The 26185-nt window shown below is 39.0% G+C and overlaps 1 protein-coding gene across 1 annotated transcript; it reads right to left on the reverse strand.

Moving 5' to 3' along the window:
- Positions 1-3707: 3707 nt before the first annotated feature.
- PSMA5 (proteasome 20S subunit alpha 5) lies at positions 3708-25834 on the reverse strand. The gene is made up of 9 exons (XM_058538704.1): positions 25705-25834; positions 21693-21759; positions 15363-15489; positions 13014-13081; positions 11968-12075; positions 11784-11842; positions 11107-11209; positions 9970-10056; positions 3708-3961 (listed from the first exon to the last, which is right to left on the reverse strand). Exons 1-9 carry the CDS (start codon positions 25731-25733, stop codon positions 3884-3886), a joined length of 726 nt encoding a protein of 241 aa, XP_058394687.1. The 5' UTR covers positions 25734-25834; the 3' UTR covers positions 3708-3883.
- Positions 25835-26185: the final 351 nt, after the last annotated feature.

The raw sequence follows: 26185 nt of genomic DNA on the forward strand, positions 1-26185 counted from the left end.
GACCCCCGCTCCGTGGCGCCCTGACCCCTCGTTGCTCCCTCTGGCATCCTCAAGTTGGGGCTGGATTAGTCCCCTTCTCTCCCCACAGAGACACCTCTAAAATTTTGGGGGTTGCGGCAGCGCCTGGAAATCTCAGGGAATCCCTGAGCTTGCTCAGCTGGAAAAGGGGGCTTCGTCATGAACCGGAGCTTCAGGTTTTTAGCCCCCGCGCACTGGAGCGCCCATTGTCTACTGAAGCAGCTGTCTTGCTGCCAAAAAGGTGAATGCGAATTGTGTGGGCTAAATCCTACGGAGGCAGATAGACATCAGGACGTCCGTGACTCATGCAAGCTTGAAGAAAAGTCTCTCCACCACGGACGGCCTCACTCATCTTCTCCTTCTGCAGGGAGTCAGGCCAAAGTTGGAATTGCTTATTGGTTTTCCTGGAGTTAGAAAGTAGCTTAAATAGGAGAGTCAGGTAAAAGGGGGCAAGAGAATTGCCCAATGCCTAGTTTAGACACGATCGTTTTATGGATGCATATTTATCTTTACCAAAGTACCGAAACCCTGCAGTGAGTGCACTGCACATTTTGGTTTCCAGTATATGGTGTCCCCTAAATTAGCACTACGGCTCCAATAAATAAAACAAAACCCCTACGCTGTGCTGTTCCCTTTATCGCAGAAGCTGCCCACATAACTTCTAGAACATGCAGCACAGGTAAAACCAGTTCTGGATCTTAACCTTATTGATTCTATGCCTTCAGAACGACAGAAGTTGTTCAGTAGAAAAGGTAGCAAATAGAAGACACAAAGAATACAAAACGTTACATCTAAATAAGGAAAGCAGCTAAAAATTACTCAACTCTAAACTGGAGGTAAACCTAAATGAGAATATATTCATTGTACAGCAAAATGGTGCAGTGCACCCAACCTAATGTTTACATTAAAATCCTTCTAGTTATGTTAATTTGCAAACAAAAAGATTTACAAATTTGTTTTTCCAGAATAACCATAGTAAGACGTGAGAAGTGAAAAATATGTTTGAATGGCATCTGAGCAGGATGGTAAAATCATTAGAATAGTCTTCCAAGTTCTTAGCTACTGAAATGACAAGATAAAGCTAGATGAAAAGTGGTGGACAATTTGTTCCTTTCCATTAACTACCATGTGTCAGATTACTTTTTAAAATACAAATTATTTTTTAATCTATGCCAGCTGTGGGGTAGATCACAAGACAGTCAGTTCCAGTAACATGTGATTAGCTGGGGGGAAAAAAGGGGCTATACAGGAATATTTCTTTGTTCGGGTGACACAAAGATGAATGGTCTATTGTCTTAAGGTCTGAAAAGAAAATTGCCAACTCACCAGTGCCATCTCATGGAGAAATTCCTAACAACACCTTTTAACTCAATATTAAATTGTTGCAATTATCTGTACCTTTACTTTGTATACATTGCTTTTAGTTATCATTATATGCTTACAGAATATATATTTCCTTCCTCAAACTATATCAGCTGCTAAGTATTTGGTACCATGGTACTTTGCACAGAGAAAATGTTTTGAGTGAATAAAGTGTTTTAGTAGTTCACTTTCATCTAATAACACAGGCACTAAATACAAAAGTTGCACTGTCAGTGCACATACTGACACACAACATCCTACCTTACTGGCAGGACTAAAATACGTAAATTTGTATTACTAAAAACCACACTTTTCTCCAAGATAAATTCTATACCAGAAAGATGAGTAGAAAGCAGTTGCATATCACAAAACCATTGCTTTTCCTTGTAAGATCATTCCTGATTCTATTTAAATTGGACACAAGAAACCTTGTAGAAAGTCTTCAAATTCTACAGAAAACCAAAGTTCTATCTCTTGCAAGAATGCTATAATTCTGTTCTTTCAAGAATTCTAAAATTAGAATTATAGTGGGTATGAAATTTACTGTTTCACCAGCTGTAATCTAAGGTACAAACACACTGCCCAGGCAATGGGAGGGAAAATACTGTAAGCTGAAGCTAAGCTAGTTACACTAAGAACTATTCCTTTTTTTTCCCGCCTACATAACACACGAGTATTTTTCCCCCTATATAATACACATAAGACACACTCTCATCTCTGCCAAAAGCAGCATGTTTTGTCCATTTCTGCATTAATCTACACTGAGTTAAAGGGAATATTGTTTATTGTCTAGTTCTCCCCACTAGAAGTTCCATGGGAGCAGACCATACCTAGTATTTTTACAGCTCTATCCCCAATGCCTAATCCATTATTTGGCATATGATAGGTAGGTACTCAATAAATTTGTTAAATTTGAATAAATGGAAGTTGAGATAGGATTTGATAAAAGGTGAACATGAGAGAAACTAATCCCATGATCACATTATATTTAATAACAGGGTTAAAATCATTAGAAGAGTCTCCAGAACGTTGGTGACAATATACTCTAGTTCCCTACTTTTATGTGTATGTCTAGAGCAAAATTCTTTTCTTCCAAACGTTTCCTGTCATTGCAGTTTCCAAATATATATAAGCACAAGTTGTTTTTCGCTGGAAATACAGTATGAATTTAATATGAATTCAGTGTACTCAAATAATCAGAATTTATTGACATAGAGTACAACTTCCCACAAGTGTTAATAATATACCATCATGGGCCGGCCCCATGGCTTAGCGGTTAAGTGCACACGCTCCGCTGCTGGCGGCCCGGGTTCAGATCCCGGGCGCGCACCGACGCACCACTTCTCCGGCCATGCTGAGGCCGCGTCCCACATACAGCAACTAGAAGGATGTGCAGCTATGACATACAACTATCTACTGGGGCTTTGGGGGAAAATAAATAAAAATTTATTAAAAAAAAATATATATACCATCAATTCTGCATTATCCACATATGGATTAGCCATGTTGTAGATAGTGCAAATACATTCTCAATAACATGTCTCTGTTACTCAGTAGGTATCTAGGCTTCAAGGGACCTTGCATTGTAAAATCAAGAGTTGATTTGAAACTAGAAAATTTGAGTTCAAGTCCCAACAGCTTAATTTTCTGTGTCCACGGTCACACAGCCTTAGATTCTTCATCTGTTAAGTATGATAATGGTATCTATTTCATATGGCCATTTTTGAGGCTCCAATAGATTGATAATCTCAACCAGTTATATGATGGTAGCTCTAATGAGGGAAGTTTATAGTACATTCCAAAGTCTAATGTAAACCATTTCTGAATTACACCATTCTCTCTTTCTGATTTGTAATTGATCGTCAGCAAGACCAAGCTCATGAATTATTTTACAGTCCTTAACTTCATAAAAAAAGAAAATCTCTTTCCAAATAGACTCATAAGACACAAGAACTGGTACAACATTGTAGCTGGCTTACTCCAACCCACCAGTGTTTTGGGGAGGACCTCAAAATATGTTCTTTTAATGGTCAATTAGTAGCATCTCCTTTGTACAAGGAAAGCAGCAAAAATACCTATTTACTCAAGAGAAACTACAGGACTGAAATAGATTTACAATGTTATTAATACCTATAAACCACTGGGAGGAGCTGGGCTAGCTTGAGTTCATTTGCCAACACCAAGGGATTCATGATATAGTTGATTCTGCTGTAGAGAGCCACTAAAACAATTTTAGAATAGAAACTCTGACAGGCTAGGGATATTAATACCACTATCCTTTTTGCCCCCTAACAAAAGCATTTCGAACAAAAGACTGCATTAGGATAGTCTATTAACAAATATTTTAAATTTTTCTTTATTTCAGAACTGCCTTTATGTACAGACATCATAAAAAAATGCACATACACTGGAGAATTTCCAAGGAACAGGAGCTGGAAATAAAAGTTAAGGGCAATTAGGAGAAATGAAATTGTCCCAGAGAAGTTCTGAGTATCACACTTCCTTAAATGTCCTTGATAACCTCTTCAAGTTCTTCCTTTGTGAACATGTGGAAATTCTGGCCAGGTTGCACTGTGGCTAGCTGGAAAGAAAACAGAGAAGGGTTAATAAGCTGGACTGGATCACCCTGCTGAGAGCCCTAGCGTGGTCAGAGGTTGTGTTGGTGATGCAGCTGTTCATTAGGAACTAAGGGATCTGCTGTCCCAGGGATATCCTTTCTAGCAGCAGCTTCCTAAAATAGCTCTCTGACTCTAAAATAAAAATTCTTATTGACTAAATTTTCTATTTTGAGGTTAACCCACCACATAATAGTTAACCAAATGCCTGGTGTCACTCTCACTTCTTAAAGTTACTTCAACAAGGATCACAAAAGTAGCAGCAAATCACATGGGGTCAGTACTTTCTTCTGTTAAAGATTCCTTTAGAAATATACTAAAAGCATATTTACACACTTGCAAGTTGAGCTTGTGTGTGTGATCTCGGGTTACTTGGCCACTCTGTCCCTCAATTTCCATCAATAAAATGGGAATAATAATAGCACCTAAGTCATAGATTAATCGTGAGGATTAAATGTGTTAATATATGTAAGGTGCATAGAACAGTGCCTAGATTATTATAAAAACATCAAATAATCATTAACTATTAGGTAGTTTTTCCTCTAAAATTGTCCATACTGCAACTTAACAATAAAAAGGTTTGTTTTGTTTTTTAAAAGGACTGGCCATGAAAAGATTCCATTAACACTGAAAATAGGAAATCAGTTTTGACTGAAAACATTACTTATAACCAGCAATCCAGATGAGATTTAACTAAAACTACCAAGTTTTCCATCATCTCTGCTGACAACACAGTCCCACATTTTTGGGCAATACTGAGGAACAGGTGCCACTTCACATTTGCCTAAAAATCTTTTGTGTTTAATTTGTTTTAAATGTCATTTCCTCATATTGTCTTTTTTTAAAACTTTAAACATACTAGGGCATTTTTTGAGTAATATTCATTATGATATTTAATGTAATTTAAAAACTGCAAGAATTAGCATAATCCAGTTACATGATGTTTATTTTCTCTGCCTCATCTACAGGTAAAATTTAGAAAAAGACTACTGCACATCTTAAAACACCTCAATATCTAGTCTGGGAACAGACTAAAAAAATGTTCTCTCAAAGCCTGCAGTCTCCACTAGATTCTCCCAAAAGATCTATCCAATTACATGAGATGTCAGAAGAGTCCCAAATATATTTGCAAAATATATGTTAAACAATCTACTCAGGTCCATATAGACCATGAGTTCTATTCCAAGGAAATTAATATGTATAAATGTTATTAAGGACATTTAATAACTTCTCTTAAGGACATGAGGACAAAGAGATATAAGGTCAGTAAGAGTGAGGGCCTATAGAACTTTTTTGTCAAGTCACTCATAGCTCACAGGTTAGTCCTCCCAAACCATTACAGGGGATTAAAAAACAGAAACTGGGCAAACTCTGAATAAAACAGTTGTATAGAAGCAGGCTGCAAATCAATACTAATAGGACTTAAACCAAGTACTGCCTTCAGGAAGGTACTCATCACTAGATGAGAAAAAATAACCCCTTGCATTTACATAATGGTAAATTTATTTACATAATGAATAAATAAGTGAATTTATTTACATAATGAATATAAAAGATATTTTTCTATTTATCACTTTACTTTCAAAAACCTCTGTGATGTTGCACTATGGTATTTACAATGGTATTAATACTTATAAACCACTGGGAGGAGCTGTGGTTTATTGAGTCAATCAATAATTACTAAACACCTGTGTACTAGCTACAGTTGCACTAGGCACTAAGGATCCAAAGGTGATGAAAGTCTCTTATTTACTAAGGGTGCTAGATGCCAAATGCTTTCAATGTCAATTAAGTGTTACAATAAAGCTAAGTGTATGTAGAGTAGAGGCACAAAGGAGTGAGCTAGGGAAAGTCCAGGAAGGCTTCAAGCAACCTTTAAGTTGTATCTTAAAACAGGGCAAGAAGGGCAGAATGATTGTGCAAATGTGTAAAAGCATGAAACAAGATGATGTATTTGCAAAACTGAAAATAATTCTGAATGGCTAGAGCAGAGGTTGCATATGGGATGAGATGAAACGGAGAGGAAGTAGGAGGTCACAGCTCGTAGAGAGACAGTATATTAAAATGGTTAAAAGTACAGGACCCAAACTCAGACTCCACCGTTTACCAATGCTGTTATTTTGGGCAAGGTCCTACCCTCTCCAAGCCTCAGTTTCCTCCTCTATAAAATGGAAATAGAAATACCTATCTCATAGGGTTGTTGTGAGGATTAAAAGAAATAGTTGCACATAAAAGGCTTAGCAAGGCGCCTAACAGATTAAATATATGACTTGAGAAGCAGTGAATTATCGTGCCATAAAAAGAAGTTTGGAATTTATCTTGTGGACAGTAGGAGTCAGAAAAGATTTTTTTAAGTGGAGAACAATCAAGATCAGATATGCAATTTAGAAAATCCACCTCAGTAGCACAATGGGAAGAAAATGGAATGAAATGGAGGAAGACAAGGCTAGAGGCAGGAAGACTAGTTAGGAAACCTCTGAAGATATACAAGGCAGGAGAAAAATGAGAGCCTGAACAAAAGAAGGCACTGGAAGTAGGGATGGAAACGGACAATGAAATGAGAGTTATTTAAAAGGGGGCAAAGACACAGTTCAGTGAAGGGAAAGGGAAGTCAGTTTTCCAGGTTTCTGCTGTGAATGACAGGTACACTGGTGGTGTCATCAATAGGCATTAGAAATATGGGAAGAGGAAATGGTTTTCAGGAAAGATAATGAGTTTAGTTTTAGAACTGTCAAAAATTTGAGGTGTCTGCTTCAGAAAGGTCAAATAAAAGGTCTAAAAAGTGACCATGAAATCTGACAAACAGCAGTTATCTTAGCAAGGACCAGTCTCAAGGAAGTAATAAGAACAGAAACAAATGGTAGTGACTGAGGAATAAATGAGAGGTGAGGCATTGAAGACAATGAATATATAGATTCTGTTTGGAGGAGACCCAGCAATAAGGTTAAAAATAGGATGAATGGAATAGCGCACAGCAATAAAATGTTAATAGACTACTGATACACACAACATGGATAAATCTCAAAATCATTATGCTGAGTGAAAGAAGTCAGACCAAAAAGAGTACGCATTGTATGATCCATTTATATGAAAATCTAGAACACGCAAAACAAATCTATAGTGACAAAAAGATCAGTGGGAAGGAAGTGACTAAAAAGGGGCACAAGGGAACTTTTGAGGATGATAGGAATGTTCTATACCTTGATTGTGGTGGCAGAGACAGGGATTATACATTTGTCAAAATTCCCTTAACTGTATACTTAAAATATTTTATAGTATGTACATTATACCTCAACAAAGTTGATTTTTTTTAAAAAGGCAGGATACTAGGTAGACGGAAGGGTTAACAAAGGTGGGTTTGTTTTTCTAAAGAAAGATGCAACTTGGAAATTTGCCCTTTCTGAGGGGAAGCAGCTGTAGACAAGGAGAGGCTGGTGATCCAAGGGACAACTGATGGAGCAGGGACCTAAAGATGGGCTCTAGAGCAGTGGCTCCCAAATGCCTGACTTTCTTAGACTGAGCATCAGAATCACCCAAGGAGATTTCAAAAACACAGATTTCTGGGCCTCATTTCCAAAGACTGATGGACAGCCAGGTTTGGAAACCATGAGTCAGAGCACTGGTTGAGTCAACAGTCTTGGATAAGCAGAAGTGTCCCTTTTTTTAATGTGAAGAAAAAAAGTCAGGGATTAATGCAATTAATAAAAGAGCATGGATGAGACACACCTAATGCTCTTTTCAAAACAACACTGTAGTTGCACTGAAATTGAATGACCTAAAAAATATCTTTGCAGTTTTAGTTGAAGGAAGCAGGCCTTCGACCCTTCACTGTGAAATTAACAGAGCTACATTTGAATTACTGAGGTGGCGAGGAGAGAGTCTTAGCATAAATGCCAAGATTCCATCTCATTCAGTACCAAAGAAAACAAAGTACTAGAAAGGAACTGAAAAAATCCCTCCTAAGGGTCAAGATGGGGGTATCACTACATTTGTTGCACCTTGTCTCAGAGATTGGCAAGAAGGGGAAGTATTTTTGAATCTTTGCTAAGAAGGTGAAGAAGCAACCTATTTAGAATGTAAGTTTTTCCGTTTTCATTCCAAACCTCTTTTCTCCCCATTACTGCTCAAGAAGCAAGCCAACCACCCCCCTCCCCGCCCCAGCCACCCCAATCCTCTCTCCAACTATTCTCAGACCTTCCCATCTTTAGGCCAGCCTTTTGTTCTGGCATCCAATTTTGCCCCTTTCACAGCAGCCTATGGAACCTGGCTCTATTGGTGAGACCTTCACCAACAACACTCTCCATTCTTCTGCCCTTAGCCAGTCAATCCTCCACCAGGGATTAACCCAAACATACATTTTCTTAATCTATGCTGAGTACAGCTGACAAATATGCTTGTAAGTGCTGACTGGTATGATTATTCATTTGTGATTACAGCCTCAGTTGCCTTTTAAAAAAATTTTAATTGAAATAGAATATACATACATACTATGCCTCCAAGGGTAACCACTATCCCGACTTTTTACAACAATTTGTTTGTGATTCCAGCCTCTGCTAAGTATTTTAATGTGGCCCAGCAATCGTTTCATTTATCCCTGTCTTCCCTTTTCCCTATCCATAATGACTTTTCCAAATATTTCCCATTCTCCTGAATTTCACTGGTGCATTCACCCACCCTCAGCAGACGATCTAACAATCACTGGGGAAATACAGGACCTTTCTCTCAATTCACCTCTAAACCTACTTTATCTTTACTCATCATTACCTCTTTTTCTCCTATCTACTCTTAGCATCCTATTTAAGGGCATTGAGGATCTCGTCCATGCCTCTCCAGTGTCATCTCTTGTCATCTCCCTATCTTACCTACATCTCACCCCCTGGCACTCAGACAAAACCCTCAAAGTTCCCTTTTATGAATATTATTATTTTACATCTTTGAGCCTTTGCAAATGTCTGTTCCCTCTTCCTGGAATACCCTTCTCTTCCTTTCTCCAGACATCATCTCTTCCAGTAAGCTTTCCTAATGCCCCAGTATAAGTTATATGCTTTTGTGATAATCCATTCTTATTGCTATTATAGAAGTATCACCCCAAGCTGTTACTATCTGTGTGTCCTCTATACTATACAATATACTACTTGAATGGCAATCAGATTTTCTGTCTGTATCCCTGGCATCTAGCATAGTATCTGGCATATAATACGTATTCAGTATAATGCTGAATAAATTCTACTTTCTGAAACCAACTCCTTCATTTGTACCATGCCTTTCCTCTTCTAGAACTTTTCCATCACTAACATCTGCTTTTATTTCTTTTAATGTTTTTCTATCTACTAGTTTCTTCTGAGTCTATAAAAGTATTTTCAAGTCTTTCCCCATCCTTAAAAAGATAAAAATCCTTTTCTTTAAATGCTGCCTTCTGCTGACACTAATAACTTCTTGAGAAAGCAGCATACTCTTGTTTTGTCCACTTTATCACCTCCCTTTCACTCTTTAACTCATTGAATTCTGGTTTCCGCCATTACCACTTTACTAAAGTTGCCTAGTCAAAGGATATCAATAACTTCTTAGGGGCCAGCCCCGTGGCTTAGCAGTTAAGTGCCCGCGCTCCGCTACTGGCGGCCCAGGTTCAGATCCTGGGCGCGCACCCACGCACGCTTCTCCAGCCATGCTGAGGCTGCGTCCCACATACAGCAACTAGAAGGATGTGCAACTATGACATACAACTATCTACTGGGGCTTTGGGGGCGGGGGGAGGAGGAGGATTGGCAATAGATGTTAGCTCAGAGCCGTTCTTCCTCAGCAAAAAAGAGGAGGATTAGCATGGATGTTAGCTCAGGGCTGATCTTCCTCATAAAAAAAATAAATAAATAACTTATTAAGAACTGATCACACAAAAATGTGGTTATCTCAATCTACTCAAACTACAGCAACGGAAGCTATGAAATCTGAATAAAAACAATAAAACAGAAAATACCTCTATGTTAGTTGCATTCAGCTTCTCCTCCATTACTTGTTTGAGGATGATGAGTGAAGACTTGATGGCTTCTTTCAGTGTCATAGACTTGAAATAAAGAGGGTAAGAAGAATAGCCATTAATTGTACATAATCCCTCCTTCCTTCAAAGTTTTCCCTTTACTTCCCTGAAGAAATGATTTAGCAAATATTAATAAATCAAACATCTTAAGTACAGTGTATTACAAGTATCTCCAGAATTCCAGTAAATGGTAAACAAGTAAAATACATTTATTCAGGAAAAAAAGTCTTATTTTGAACCAGAATAGAGTCACCAACTTTCATATAGTAAGTGATCTTTGAAGAAGGGACTACACTTCTCTAGTTATCTTCTTTTAATTCAGAAGCAAGATAATATTGTGATATTTATGCTATGAATGGTAATATCCTATGAATAATAATTCCCAAATGATCTAAGAAGGTAGCCCAATTGTTTAGAAAATCTGCTATTTTTCCCGTTTTGTAACTAATTTTCTCCACATGTAAAATAAATACTATTAGGGGTTGATGTGAGGAGCCTTCCCTGTATGAACCACCTGAATGTAAGTATGGCATGCTTTCAACCACAACAATGAATTACCCAAGACCAAGTCTTCCTATCACACAAAGATAAAAAGTACCAAATGCCCACTTGCTTCAAGAGCCAGACTAGGAAGTATAATCTGTTAAGTAAAGCTGTGAAGATAAAGGATAAAAAAATTGTAGTACATCTATACCATGGTATACAACTCAGCAATAAAAACAAACTATTGATATGTACAAAAACATGAATGGACCTCAAGAACACTATGTTGAACAAACAAAACACACACAAAAATACAAACTGTATGATTCCATTTATAAAAAGTACAAGAACAGACAAAACTAATCTGTAGTGGTAAACGTGGTTGCAAGGGAGGAAGAGAAACTGGAGAAAAGACAAGCATTTTGGTGGGGGAATGGAAATGTTCTATATCTTGTTTTAGGTGGTGGTTACAAGGGTGTATACAATTGTCAAAACTCATAGAAGTGAACTCTTAAGGTCTGTACATTTTATTATATGTAAGTTATACCTTGATTTAAAAAATAATAATTAAGAGTTGTGAGAATGCTTAATTACCTTGTGGTAAACTTCTTGCAAGGAGCTCTGGGCACCCTCTGAAGCAGAGCCAATTGCTCGAGCATCACACTGTACAAAGGTCCCAGATGGGTCCATATGAAACCTGCAAAACCCCCCAAAAGAAGAGGATTAAAATGTTTAAGTGGTGGCATTTTATGTAACAAACGTCTCACTAAAAAATATAAATGCTTGGCCCTGCAGCCAGGAAACTCCACCAAAATACCGAAGCACAAATCCAAAAGATGTTCTATGCCTGGAGAAACCAGATCTTTCAAAAAGTGTTTAAGAAAACTAATAAATTCCTCAGGGATTTAGAAGAGAAGTATAGTCGATATAAATAGGGCACTCGTGTATGCCTATCTAAACAATATGTGAGGATAGGGATCAAATCAACATTTCAAAGCAAAGCTCCAAAACACATCCTGACTATAGTAACTAAGTTACTTCTAATTCTTTCCAGAATTAGCACTAGTTCCAACAGGGGGGTTCTTCACAGAATCCCCAAATTTGTCTCTGTATAAATAGCACAGAATCACTGAACTTCAGAGTTAGAAGCCCTTCATTTTTTACAACTCTACAATCATCTTCTCAGTTGATTTAAACTACCAGTCCTCATCCCAAATAAAAATAACTCTCCCAAAAAGGAAGCAGGAAAAAATGGCAAAAATGGTTCTTACAGCTGGGGTCCTTTCTCATCAACGCCTCCAAATAACAGTGCTACTCCAAAGGGACGAGACTAGAACCAAAAAACAAGAGGTATGAAGATAAATGGCTATGAAGTAGAGGGCGAGAGGGGCTGGGAAAGGTATGTTCGGAGGACAAATGTTCTAAGTGCCACACAACAGCAAGCATCACACTCACCATGGCACCTGGATCTGCATCTTCTTCTCCAAACTGTAAAGCCAGATTGGACACAGCCTGGGTTACACTCTCCACTGTCATTGTCTCATTGTAGGTGAACCAATGGTTCTAGAAGAAGAGCAAACCATGGTCTACCTTTCAAATAAGGGCATTAAAGCAGCCCACCATCTCACTACACATATCCCTTTGAACCGTGGTTAGAAACTGAAGGGTCAAGCTCCAGTGTGTTTTCCTTAACACTAAACTCGAATGCTTGGGACTACATGAGAGGAAGAGAAATAGCTCTGGAAATAAACGTTTATCAAAAGGACTCTAACCAATGATAGATGAGAGGATTACTCCCTTGAAAAACAGAGTTAACCTCTCAAAGCACTAAGTTTAGTCTTTTCACAAAGTTAATGCTAATAGCTGAGTGCCACTTTCCCTCAAAGACCCTATCTTATCATTCTGTTGGTGTTTAAATTAAATGACTTATTCTTACATAAGTACTGACAGCAAACTTGCAAATAAGTGTAAAAAATTTTACCAATCAGATATTTTTTTCTTATTAGTCTGCTCTCCAAACAGCAGGTGCTCAGTTAAAAAAAAAAAAAAAATCAATATTCTCAACCAATATTTGTCACCTGGTACGTATCATTACTCACCACAGGAGAGGTGTTATTTGCAAGCCTAGCAGCAAAGGAAGGGGGGCAGGGGGCCAGTGTCCTTTAGCTATGTCTACCTCCTGCTATGGCACTCTCACAGAAAGTCAATTAGGGAACATAATGCAGTACAATGCTTGGTTTATATAAGGCAAATCAAAAATAAGAGACGGTCAGCACTATTTACCAGGGCTTACTTAAAGCTTCAACTTGGATGCAGACTCTTGTTGGATGGCTAGACTCTAAGACTCAGAAAGTTCTAACTAGGGATTCTAACCAAAATCACTCCCAAGAGCTACATCTGATATTAACACAGATACCTGCAATACAGCCTAGGCAGCTATACTGTCACTAAACAAGGAACTCAAGCATCATGGTAAAAAGGAGAGATGATGCTAATTTTACCTGTGTCTCCACTCTGGCTTTATCAATTAAAGTCTTAGCATCAGCAATTAGCCCACTCATGGCACAACCTGCAATGTAAAAGCAACAGTGACCCAGTGGCCAAATCCTTGCAGACTCTTTCATCTACTCAGGAAATACTGAAATTCTGGAGTGGAACCACAGCAGCCATTCAGCAATCCCACAGCAACATACCCAAGAGATTAGATGGGAAATTATCTGCACCGAACACAAGTATAATTACATTACAAACAAATAAAAAACCATCCACAATGACACAGAAGTCTAGCTATTAAGATAGAAGACAGAGAAGAACAGCTAATCAAACATGAATTTCTACATAATACATCCTTAGGCATCCCTATAGCACTCTTTGTAGACCATGATGCACTTTAAAACTAAGCAAACACTAACATCCCAACAGGAGAAATAAGGAAAACAATAACCATCTCACTATGAGCTACAGTGGAAGAACCTAGAATAAAAGCAAAAGACTTTTCACCTCTCTGACCAAACACAAACCAATTAGTTATATTAGACAGAAAGTTTGCCTGATGGTCCAAGATGCCATGGTTATGGCTGTTACTTTATATGCCATGACTCAAATCTAAATCTCCAGCCTAGGTCTTGCTCCCACATTTCAGACCTATAAAGCCAAATGACTTCCTTAACATATCTACTTGGATATATCACAGACTCAAATCAAGTTAATTCCCTTCTAGACTCCATCTTCTTCCTTGGCCCTCACAACAAATTGGATTCCAAATTCTATCAATCTTTATCTGATTAACCTGTTGGGTATTAGTCCTTACCTCTCCATTCTGTGGCCACTGCCTTGGTTAAAGTCCTCATCACCTCTTTGTTTGGATTAAAAAAACTTTCTTACCTGGTCTCCCTGCCTCCAGTCTCAGCCCCCTTCACTCTACCTTCAACACTGGTATTAGAATGGTCTTTCTAAAATCCCAATCTGATCATATTACCTCAATGCTTAAAACCTTTCCCATCAATGCAAAAAGATCGAGTTCAAGCTCTTTAGCATGATAAAAAGGACTTCCACTGTCTGATCCCAGACTCATTTCTTGCCACAGTCCACTCCCAGTCATACCAAACTGCTTGTGCCAGGGTATTTTATATTTGACACCACCGAGGCTTTGCTTATTTCTATTCCCTCTGACTAGAATGCTCTCCTCAGCTACACCCACACTTGTTCACTTGGTAAACACTTCCTTATCTTTTAGAATTCAACTTGGCTCAAGCATCACCTTTATGGAATTCTTTTCTGAAAGCCCCACTACCACTGGCCCCAGGTAAAACTAATTATTTCCTCCTTTCCACTCCTACTGAGCACATACTACAGCCTTTCTTAATACCTATATCACTTAATTGCATTTACTTATTTACATGTCTGCTTCCGCGATTGGACTGTATGCTCCTAGAAGACAAGGACTATGTCTCACTCCTCTCTGTATCCCTGGTGACTAGCACAATGTCTGGCACATAGTAGGTTCTCAACTTGTTGAATGAAGTGACACTGACCTACCTCCAAAAGAGAGGTGATTTGAGATGAAACGGACACAATGTTCTAACCTTAAAAGACTAAATCTCAGTTTCTCTATCTATGAAGATAATGTCAAGCTACCAGAGTCGTCATGGCATTTGGTTCTGATGCCTTCAAGCAATTAACTATTTTACCAATGTTTCATTAATCAGATGACTAGACAGGTTAAGAAAATTTGGACAGCCAACTAAAATGCCATGCTATAAATAAGTAGAACTACTCACCCTGTAATGCTACAATGATGCCAGAACCTAAGGCAGGGGAATTAACAGAGACCAACAAAAGGGGCAACGAGGTGAAGACAGGCAGTAAAAAGATAAATCTGAAAACAGAGAAAGAGGACTGATCTGGTCAAAGTCTAGTATTCTTATACTCTCTGAACTTTAGTCCACTCTGAAGATCTTTAAGAATTCCTCTTTTCTTAGTTGATACTTCTAGCTTCCCACATGATCCTCTGCTTCACCAGGAACCTCTGCTCCTGGTGGCCTCCTACCAGGGCTAACGTTATGCATCAATGAAGACCCAGCCATTATGGGGAGCTGTCCTATGATTCAACCTTTACATATTTCAACAACCATCACATTTGCCAAGACTAAATTTGAGGGAGAAAGGAACTTCTGGGAGGTGAGTCCTACAACTGCTTCCTACTCCTATACTATGCACACTGGCCTACTGCTGGGGAAACAATAGCTAACGAGGGGATAAGACGTTCATCTAATGAACCTCCCTCGGAATATCAAAGAAGACTAATTAACCCAGGCCAGATCCAACAACAGCTTTCCCCTACTCCTTACCTATATGAGCGTCAATCTCTACAATTTTCTCAATGCTGCTGGGCTCCATGAGTGGGGAGGTAATTCTCTTCTCTACAGCTAGGCAGACACCCTCTGATGTCTGGATCCCAATGGCTGTAGAACCAAGCTGAAGAGAAACATGTTATGGTTATCATGTGCAGGTCAAAGAACAGTCTCAAATACTCACCAGGAATCCTCTGTACATCTTCACAAGATAGAAGCTTCAATCAGCCATATCTAGTATGCAGAGAGACTAAGGAACACCCTGATAAGTAATCTACTGTTTCTGTCAATGGCAAGAGCATTGATTTCTAGAATTTTGTGCTTCTGAAGGAGAAGTTCAATAAGGTCTTGAAAACATCTGGAAAATGATCAACTCTAATGCTAATATTTTGGAGAGGGGCAGAATTGAAAGTTCTAAATATAGTGGGCAAGTAAGTAATAGAACTCTAATGTTTTTTCTGGACCTGGTACCTCTGCTATCTTGATCTGTCCCAAAAGGTGATAGTCCTCAAGTCCACGTGACCTCCAGAAAAGTAATTTACTTTAAAAAAAAAAAAAAAAGAAAGAAAGAAAAGAAAAAGAAACATCACCACCAACATAAAGATCTTAACTAATTTTTCAAGGTCACTAGCAGTCCACAATATAGATTAATTTCATCTCTCCATCTCCATGCCACCATCCTAGTCACCCATTCCTCTATGTCTCAGTTTTCTTATCTGCAAATTGGGGATAATAATAATAACAATACCTACATCAAGAAGGGTAAACACATTAATACATAAAATGCTTAAAATGATGCCTAGCACCTAATAAATGAACAATAAATGTTATTCTTATTATATACCTAGATTACTTCAACAGCCTCCTACTTAGTCTCCCAGTCTTTAATCTCTCTCTCCCAATGTATCTTTCACGTTACATTCTGACTGATCAAAATCCCTCAGGTATAGCCCAACCCATTTTCCCATATTATTTATTCCCTACCCTTGCACATCTGCTCATGCTGTCTCCCCTAGAATACACTCTTCCCTCTGCCTATCTAATCCCACCCACTATTCATAAAGCCTTCCATGACTTCAGGGGCTGTCTCCTCTGAATTACCATTATAGTTAGTTAGTTCTACAAAGCAATGACTGCCAGTTGAGCATCAGACTCTCAGAGCCTGTTATTACACAGGATTCTAAAGAATTCCATGAATCATTATGCATAACAGGCTTAATATGTCTGCAGACTGATCATGTCTCATACATTTATGTATTATTTTTCAAATGTGTAAAGTTGTGACTTTTATTAAGTGTTATTAAATGTATATACTAGCTTTTTATTGTATATTTTCTGATTCAATGGATACACGAATAACTACAGGAGATGAATTGTCAAAGAATTTTATGTAAAAAATGAGTGTTCATACTTCTAAGTAAAAGTGTAGACTAAACAGATACATTAGCTATACTCCTTCCCCAAGACTGGTAATACAAGATTAAAGGGCTTGGAGGGGAAGGGGGGCTCACATACACTAGGACAAAGAGAATGGGCAAAGACACTCCAACAAAATTTTGAAGAAAGAAGATGGGTTAGCGATAATTTACTTAGCAGACCTGAGAAATCCAAATCTTAAACCAGTAGTAAAGAAAGTCAAGAAACAACCTGATTTATATCATAGGACCCCCCCCCCAAAGGAAATGGTGGCAACAAAGACCTCTGGAAATAGAAATGAAGGAGCTAAAAATTGCAAGATTAGTTCAACGTCTACTTAAGAAACAGATTTCCAGATTCCCTCCCCTATGCTGTAAAGCTAGATGACGGCCCCCACCCCGACTCCTGCAGAAGGGAGAGGGTAAAACAGAATCTCTGGACTGGGGACACCAAGCGCAGTCAAAGGCAGGAGTACTACAGTGAAAACAGGGGGATTAAGTAAAAATTGACAAGCTTAACGTTAAGAACCCCAGCCTTCTTTCCTCACTCAGCTCTCAGAAGCCAGCAGCCAGAACACCCTCCAGGTATGAAACGAGAAGAGGCAGTTTTCTCTAGAGCAGTGGTTTCAAACTTTTTGAACAAAATCTACATTCAGAAATATATTTTTATATCATGACCAAAACATATAAATAAATAAATATAACAGAAACACAGTTTCATTAAAAAAAAAAGCAAACGCTCATTAGTACAATGGGCAAGGCATTCCAATTCTCTACTGCTCCATTCCACTTAAAAAACAAATGCTTCCGAGCCAGCCCTGATGGCCTAGTCGTTAAAGTTCGGCGGCCTGGGTTCGGTTCCTGGGCATGGAACCACACCACTTGTCTGTCACTAGCCATGCTGTAGCGGCGGCTCACATAGAAGAAATAGAAGGATCTACAACTAGAATACAAAACTATGTACTGGGGCTTGGGGAGGAGGAAAAAAAAAAAAAAAGAAGAGAGGAAGACTGGCAACAGATGTTAGCTCAGGGCAAATCTTTCCCAGAAAAAAAAAAAAGAAAGAAATGCTCCCATAACCCACTAAATTGATTTCAATGCCCACTAATAGGATAAGACTTGCAGTTTGAAAAACGCAGCTCTAAAGAATCTAACTAGTTCCAGAAAGAAAAAATCTAAAGAAAAAAATTTTTTTAATCCTTGAAGAAAAAGAAGATATTCCATCCATAAAACAAGAATAGGATACTAGTAAGAGAAAGGAAAAAAACAAAAGAGCTTGGAAATCAAAAAACTTTCTTATGAAACTATTGGAGAATAAGTTCTACCAAATTGAAGGAATACAACAAAAAAGAAGATGGCATGGGCTCTAACACAAGAGGCGGTTAAAGGGAATCCCTAGGATAATGTTGACAGAAGATCCTAAGTGTACAGCTGTGCAGTAGGCTCAAAGAACAACTAGTCCAGATTGGAGCAGGTGAGAAGGCTCAAAGATTTCTTTAAGAATCTTTAATAGGATATTTAATGTGCCTGGATGTTTTGAGAGGATATACATAACCTGGAGAGACTCTGGGGATGCATTATTGATATGTACATACTAAATTAAGCAAATTTTTTTTAAAAAGCGAGTTATTAACTCCCAGGAAAACAATAACGGAATATGGCTTAATTGTGAATGGCGTTTACATAGTCACATTAATATAAATATTAATGATCTAATAAAATTATGAAATATATGATATATATTGAGAGAGTGGCCCCACTCCCACCCCAGTAGGAAATAGTGTGTGTGTCTGTCCTTGGGGGCAGAAATCTTATCCTCCATAAGGAGAAATCTGTGGATAATGCCTAAACAAAAAAAATATAAGCCTGTGTTGCAGAAGATAAAGGGGGTAGGCCTCAGGGATTGCTGTTTTTGTTACAAGGTTTATAATATAAACTATTTTATGTTATGACTCTAAAAATACATGCAAGTATGCGTTAAAAATAAAATAAAAAAACAGAAACTATTGCCAGAGAATTTAATTTGGCATTTAGTCGTTCACTAATTGTTTTACATATAGAGTACTGATCTTGAATCTCCAACTGAACAGAGCAGGACAGAATTCATACCTGCTTTTTAAATTTATCTAGCAGAATTGTTCTCAACTGGGGGCCATTTTACTCACTAGGGGACATTCGGCAAAGTCTGGAGACAGTTTTGGTTGTCACAACTGGAAGAGTGAGTGCTACTGGCCATCTAATGGGTAGAGGCCAGGGATGCTGCTAAACATGTTACAATGCACAGGACAGTCCCCCACAACAAAGAGTTATCTGGTGCAAAATGTCAATAGTTCCTGGATACTATATTTACTTTGAGGAGGAAATGCTCTCAAAGCATGAGAATAAATTCTCAGCCTATTCAATTTGGCCTCCAACTTAACTTCCTAAGCTTCCACTCCAAAAAAGGGTCAATATTTTTGAGACATGCTATTTTATAAAATTTACCAAAATCAAGATAATATTCTTTTGTACACTTACATTTACCCCCAGATATTTCAATATAACAATTCTGCCTAAACTCCAACCCCCTCCTCTTTGGTGAGACTAGGGAGAGGGAGAAGGGAAGAGAGGGAACACTGGAACTGACTCGACGTAGTATTTCTTTAATATAATTCACTAGTACAGTAGCCAATGTCCAGGTGCTCAGTATAATAAAATAATTTTGACACTGTCACAGATTTCCACTCCTTCCCCCAAGAAACCTACTCTAAAGGCATTTTTCCCCCACCTCTGCTGGCTATATCTCACCCATGCCATCTGCACAGTACCTCCAAGTGATAACTTCTACCTGTCAGCCATTTTAAGTCATTTCTCCAGCTCCTTTCACACTACTAAATCCTTACAGTTATCAAATTACTTTCTCATTGGCTACTCAAAAATTACCAATGCAACAACCTGGTTGTTTAAATGCCAAAGAGCCTGAATTTTCACACAGGTTAAGTCCCATCCATTAAGGACCACATCACTATCTCTATCCTAGCCCAACCTAGGGCTACAGAGATCAGATCTGTCTCATTATCTCTAAGCAACCTGGAAATTACTAATGGTAAGGGGCTTAAAGGACTCCCCAAAAAGGTGAGGATTACTCTTGGCTTGCACATTTGAGAACTGTTGTCTAAGCTGAGGCTCAAAATAAATGCCACAGCTTGGAACTGTGACAGTCTTGTACTTCTTAATAATATATGGTTTCAATATAGGGCAAAGATAATCAGAAATAGAAATAGGCACTTACAGATGACCCATTGTTTTCTGTCCCACTATCTATCACAATGCTTCCACCTTCACTTCTATGTCTTCAACTATTCAGAGTCTCTTTTACCCTTTTCCAGATTCTCATATAACCACTTCCCCCAATACACTCCTTCTAGAAGAGGTAACTTAGAGGGAAACACAATAGCTCTCTTCAATTATGTGAGGAATTGTCCTATGGAAGAGGTTTAAACATCCTGTGTGGCTCAAGGGCAAAACTAGGGCCAACAGCTGTGGCTTAGCGGTTAAGTATGCACACTCCGCTACTGGCGGCCCGGGTTCTGATCCCAGGCGCGCACTGACGCACCGCTTCTCTGGCCATGTTGAGGCCGCGTCCTACATCTATCTAGTGTATCTATCATGTATCTAGTTGGATATAGCAACTAGAAGGATGTGCAACTATGACATACAACTATCTACTGGGGCTTTGGGGGAAAAATAAATAAATAAAATTATTAAAAAAAAAAAAAAAAACTAGGGCCAACAGAAGGAAACTTCAGGAAGCTAGACTTTTTTTTTTTTTTTTTTTTGTGAGGAAGATCAGCCCTGAGCTAACATCCGTGCTAATCCTCCTCTTTTTGCTGAGGAAGACCGGCTCTGAGCTAACATCTATTGCCAATCCTCCTCCTTTTTTTTTTTTTTCTCCCCAAAGCCCCAGTAGATAGCCGCATGTCATAGTTGCACATCCCTCCAGTTGCTGTATGTGGGACACAGCCTCACCATGGCCGGAGAAGTGCGTCGGTGCACGCCCGGGATCCGAACCCCGGGCCACCAGTAGCGGAGCGCACGCACTTAACCGCTAAGCCACGGGGCCGGCCCAGGAAGCTAGACTTTTGATTCAATACAAGGATAAATTTCTAAACCATTATGAACTGTTTTCAAACAGAATGAGCTTTATGATGAGAAAATATTCTGACACTAGAACTATACAAATAGAGGCTATTTGGGGATGTAGAGGTGATTGAACACAGAGTGAAGGGCTGGACTAGATCAGTGACTCTCAACCCTTGCTAGACATTAGACTCACTGGGAGAGTCCTTAAAAATCCTGATGCCTGGACCTTATCCTAGACAACCTAAATCTGAATTTAGATTATCCATAATCCAACAAATATAGATCCCACGTGATAAGTGACTTTAAGTTTAGATAACTTACTTTCTAACTACTAACTTTTCAATACTGGTTTGAACTATTCTATTTTGTTACTAGATTACAGGACACATCTCTTATCCAGTCCCAAAAGTGTCTAGTACAAATTCACAACTTTACCAACAAGAATACAGGTGATTAGTTGAATGATTTGGTCAAAATATCTCCCAGGTGCTAACTCAGGACTTCTATACCCCTCTCTTTATAGGTAAGATTATAAACACAAAGATGTCCCCCCAACTCCACTGAAAAGAAGCTACTTACATAATTATGAAGCAGCTATCCATTCAAAAAGTTTTAAAATAGACGTTGAATGCGATTGAACTTGTTATTAAAATGGTTAATAGCGATTGGTTAAAGGGAGATAAAGAACATTTTCTAAAGGAATAGCTAAAACACATTTATTACAAATGTGCTGCCAGCAAAGCATTAAGTTGCCATGAAATTTCAAAAACTATGCCACTTTATACTATACCTTGATAGCCTCAATGGCATATTCCACTTGAAATAATCTTCCTTCAGGAGAAAAAGTATTCACGCCCCTATAATTAAAAAAAAAAAAGGTATTAAAAACTGTCAGAAAAAATAAACGTAGAGAGACTAAACTCAAGTTCCTTGACATCCAGCTCAGATGCCTAGAAGATTTGCATGTTGTCATTATTCTCCTTTGCCCACAACAATCTGTAGCTATTTTTTGGTATATTAACAGCTTTTCAAGGGAATGGAACCTATGTATAGAACACTTCTGCCTCACTCCCAGAAAGTCTTCAAACTGATCAAATGAGAACAGTTGACTTTCTGCCTGAATCCTGAATCAATCTGGAATTCTTTTGGTAAATTCATGCCCCAAAACTATCAGGCAATTCTCAAGAAAAACAACATTTATCTTTATCTTCTTCTTTTTACGTGCATTTGATGTTAATATCTTACTTTTTACTAAAAGTCAATCATAGGCACATTTCTCTATTTATTTCTATGAATTAGTGTTGCTATCTTAATAGACTGAGATCTGTGTAGCTCCTAAAGACTTCATTCACTCAATATATATTTATACCAATTACATGCCAGACTGCTTTTCTCTCTAAAATACTTCTCTACCTTTCCTTGCTCCAGTCTGTCGAAAATCCCTATGGAGAAGAGGCATCAATCATGGTCTTAGCAATAAAAGCTTTCAGCATACAATGGACACTTTAAAAATATTCGAACAAATGAACGAAAATAGCTATGATCTTTGGTTTATGGAGTCTGAATTTTATAACATGTAACACGATATACAGTATAGTGTTTTCAAATTTGTTTTATCAAAAACTCTTTTTTCAAAAGAAATTTTATATGTATCTCCCAAATATAAAACAGATAATAATACAAGTTGACATTTACTGCATATCTATTATATGCCTGGCACTCTTATAAACCTTTAAATGATTTAATTCACTTAATCCTCAAAACAATCCTATGAAGTAGTATTCTAAGGTAGATGCTATTTTACAGATGAGGAAGTTGAAGCACAAAGAGGTTAAGAAATCTGCCCGAAGTCACTCAGCATGTAAGAGGCAGAACTGGAATTCGAATTTAGGCAATCTGACTACAGAGACCAAGCTTTCCACTATTCCACTATACTGCCTCTGGGAACTGTTCTGGTTAAGTCAGGGGTGAAAGGAGAATCCCACTATCCCAGCCTCCAGTTTGAGGTGGTATCCCTGAGGTCATATAAAAGGAAGTTTAGGACTCTAAGGAAGTTTTTAAAAATCACTGCAAGAAAAGTCTGAGGACAGAAGACCTGGGATAAAGTTATAGTTCTGTCACTTACTAGCTTTAATTCCCTCAAATGAGAAAAAACAAACAAACAAAAAAAATCCTATCTTGCCTGTCACAAGACAATTAATACTGAATTGCATAGAGTATGAAACAACTTTGTAAATATATTGTTTTCACCCTAATTCAGGAACTTCACCCTAGTGAGGTATCACTACGTCCTCCCTAATATGGGCTCTGCTCTTCGCCCTCTTCTCAAACTTTACTCTTTCCCTGGGTTATTTCATTTATGCCAAGCACCAACTACTTCCAAATCTCTATTACCAATTAGACCAATTTCCAGATTAATCTAAAAGCCTCCTGAGCATTTCCACTTGGATATCCCATTAGCACCGAACACTCAACATTTTCCAATCTGAAATCTCTCTTTAAATCCAGCCATCCTTGCAAAATCAGCTCCATTACTGCCATTCCAACGTCATTTTTTATTATAAAACATCTCTAATCTTCCAGTTCCCCAAGCCAGAAAGCTCTAAATGATCCAACTCATCCCTCCTCATCTTCTCCTATATTAACCATATGCCAAGTCATATCAATTCACAGCATTTCCGCCATCTCAGTAACTCAATACTCTCTTCCTTCCATTCTTAATGCCCTCACTACCTTTCACCTGTTGTAATAGCCTTCTAACTGGTACTGACTTGCTCTTTCCTCTAATCCAGTCAATTAATCTCTATAAGGGGGCCAGCCAGGTGGTGTAGTCGTCAAGTTTTTGCGCTCCGCCTCAGTGGCCTGGGGTTCACAGGTTCGGATCCCAGGTGCAGACCTATGCACCATTTATCAAGCCATGCTGTGGCAGGTGTCCCACATATAAAGTAGAGGAAGATGGGCATGTATGTTAGCCCAGGGCGAATCTTCCTCAGCAAAAAGAGGAGGATGGGCAACAGATGTTAGCTCAGGGCTAATCTTCCTCACCAAAAAAAAAATCCCATCCAATATCTAGCACCATCATGTTTTTGCCCACATATCCTGTTATTCCCATACATGTATCATATGTGCCAGACTGGAATTTTCCCAAACATGTACTGTGCTTTCCCACTGCCCTTCCTTTGTTCATCTTATATTCTCTAGCTCAAAACTATTAACTCTCACTGTCCATATTTATTAAAATCTTACTCTTTCTCAAGACGCAGTTTAAGACCTTCATGAAGTTTTCCATGATCCCCTAATATTGAATGCAATCTCTCTCATCAAAACTCCCATTGTGTTAATGTGAATTTCTCTAATGACATGAATACATTTCTGATTCATACTATAGCTACTTTTATAAATAGTTCTTTAAGAGACAGTCTCTCATATGAAAGCAAGGATCTTGATTTTCTTCACTGCTGTATGACCAGCAACCAGCACAGTGTCTTGCACACAGCAAGCATTCAAGTACATTAGTTAAGTGAATAACTGTATTTTAGGCATTTTTGGGAAGATACAGAAATAAGTAACACAAAGCAGTTAATCAAGATGTTAAGTAAACGGTCACAAAACATTCATAAAGGCTTTCTGATATGTTACAATTTCCATCATACACACCCTAACTTGAAATTATATCAGCCAAAGATGACTTCCTTCAGTGCTCTGGAAGCTAAATATCGACTAATAAAGTCATTTTATAGGACACTAGGAAAAGATGTCAGTTTTAAAACTTCACATACATCTTCTATGAGTCAGTAACAGGATAAAAAAGTGGTAGTCCCAAGGTGATAAAACTTTTGACAGAGTCAACATATACTCGACAAGAAATGTAGCTTCTCAAGCCACCTAGTACAAAGAAAATACCTGCCTTTCCCAGCTTTAAAAAACTTAATAGCTATGTGAAACTAAACTGATCAAAACAGAAACTGAAAATAAAACTGTCTACAGCATAAATATGTACAATTTAATATTACTTATTTCCTAGGCCTGAAAGTTTTTTTTTTTTAATAAATACAACAATCTCACAATCTTGACTTTGAAAACAGATTTGGCCTTCAACAGACACTTAACTTGCTTTAAACTTTTCAAAAAGTCAGAAAAGTCTAGGTCTAGTGGAATCAGCACATTGAGGAAACTCTTGAGAACCACTCTACACTCCAGTTTCTATAAAACCAAACTCCAGACATTATATCTGGGCATAGCTGAGACTGCCTTCGCACTTTTGCAGAAACCATACATCTCAGCGTGCCCTACTACATCTCAATCAAAGGAAAGGTGCTCTATTCCCACTACTAAGAAATGAAAAACGAGGTTGTTTTAGAAGTTAAGGGGAGCTTAAATGATCAAACCCACGAAATAATCTCTAGTTGCTTTTTCTTCCAGGCAGCACGTTTACATTTTTGAAAAAGGCAGTCATACTCAGCACGAAGAGATGAACGGGGAAGGGGGTGACCCCTGACCTTCTCCAGGTTAAAGGTCGGAGTCCTGTCCCCTCAGTCTTCGTCCCCCAGCACAAAGCGGAGCTTCTCGCTTCCGCACCGAGTTAGGACCCAGCAGTGACTCAGCGGTAGGACAAGTGCGGTCGCTTGGCGCTAGTCTAGCTTGGGGAATCACTGCGGGCGGCTGAGGAGGGCAAGAGATCCCCAGGCCGGGCCAGACTGGGGTGCCTGGGGCGCCCCATGACATGGCAGAACCCAGGCCGAGGCCGGGCCCCGGGTCTGCCCACCCACAACCCCGACCCCATTTCCCCGCGCCGCACAGACCTGTCGTACTCAGACCGGGTGAGGAACATGGCGGGGGCAGGAGGAGACCGCAGCGGCTACGCGGGGTTTCTGAGGGCGAACACGAGCGTACCAGCAGCCAACTCACCCACACCACCACAGAACCGAGGCCCTGCTCCCAACTGCGCGTGCGCCCGCGACCCCCTTCAGCCCGCCCTCCTGTGCCTGCCTCTTATTGGTTGGTCGTAGTTCCCGTCGAGGTGATTGGGCTAACGTGCTTCCCCGCCAGGCCTCGGTTGGTCCAGGGAGGGCGGGACAAGGGTCGTCCTTCCGCTTTAAATTGCGGATGGTTGCTAGGCGCGCTGGGATCTGCAGGCGTGTGGGGAGAGTTCTCCTTTGGGGGAAGGTGTGAACCCGCCCCAATATTGGCAGCTGGAGGACTTGTACGGAGGTTTGATAGGTCCCTCGCTGGCTCCCATAATCGCCACCAAAACAGCGTGGCCCGTTTTCTCCATGCTCTCCA

The sequence above is a fragment of the Diceros bicornis genome, chromosome 4, assembly GCF_020826845.1.
Source record: "Diceros bicornis minor isolate mBicDic1 chromosome 4, mDicBic1.mat.cur, whole genome shotgun sequence".
In the NCBI taxonomy this organism is placed as follows: Eukaryota; Metazoa; Chordata; class Mammalia; order Perissodactyla; family Rhinocerotidae; genus Diceros; species Diceros bicornis.

Coding starts and splice junctions, on each gene's coding strand:
- PSMA5 (XM_058538704.1), bottom strand. CDS start 25,733: ATGTTCCTCACCCGGTCTGAGTACGACAG. Junction 15,490..21,692: donor ATGCCATTGAGGCTATCAAG/GTATAGTATAAA, acceptor GTTTCTCTTCAG/CTTGGTTCTACAGCCATTGG. Junction 3,962..9,969: donor TGAATGCAACTAACATAGAG/GTATTTTCTGTT, acceptor TTTTCTTTCCAG/CTAGCCACAGTGCAACCTGG.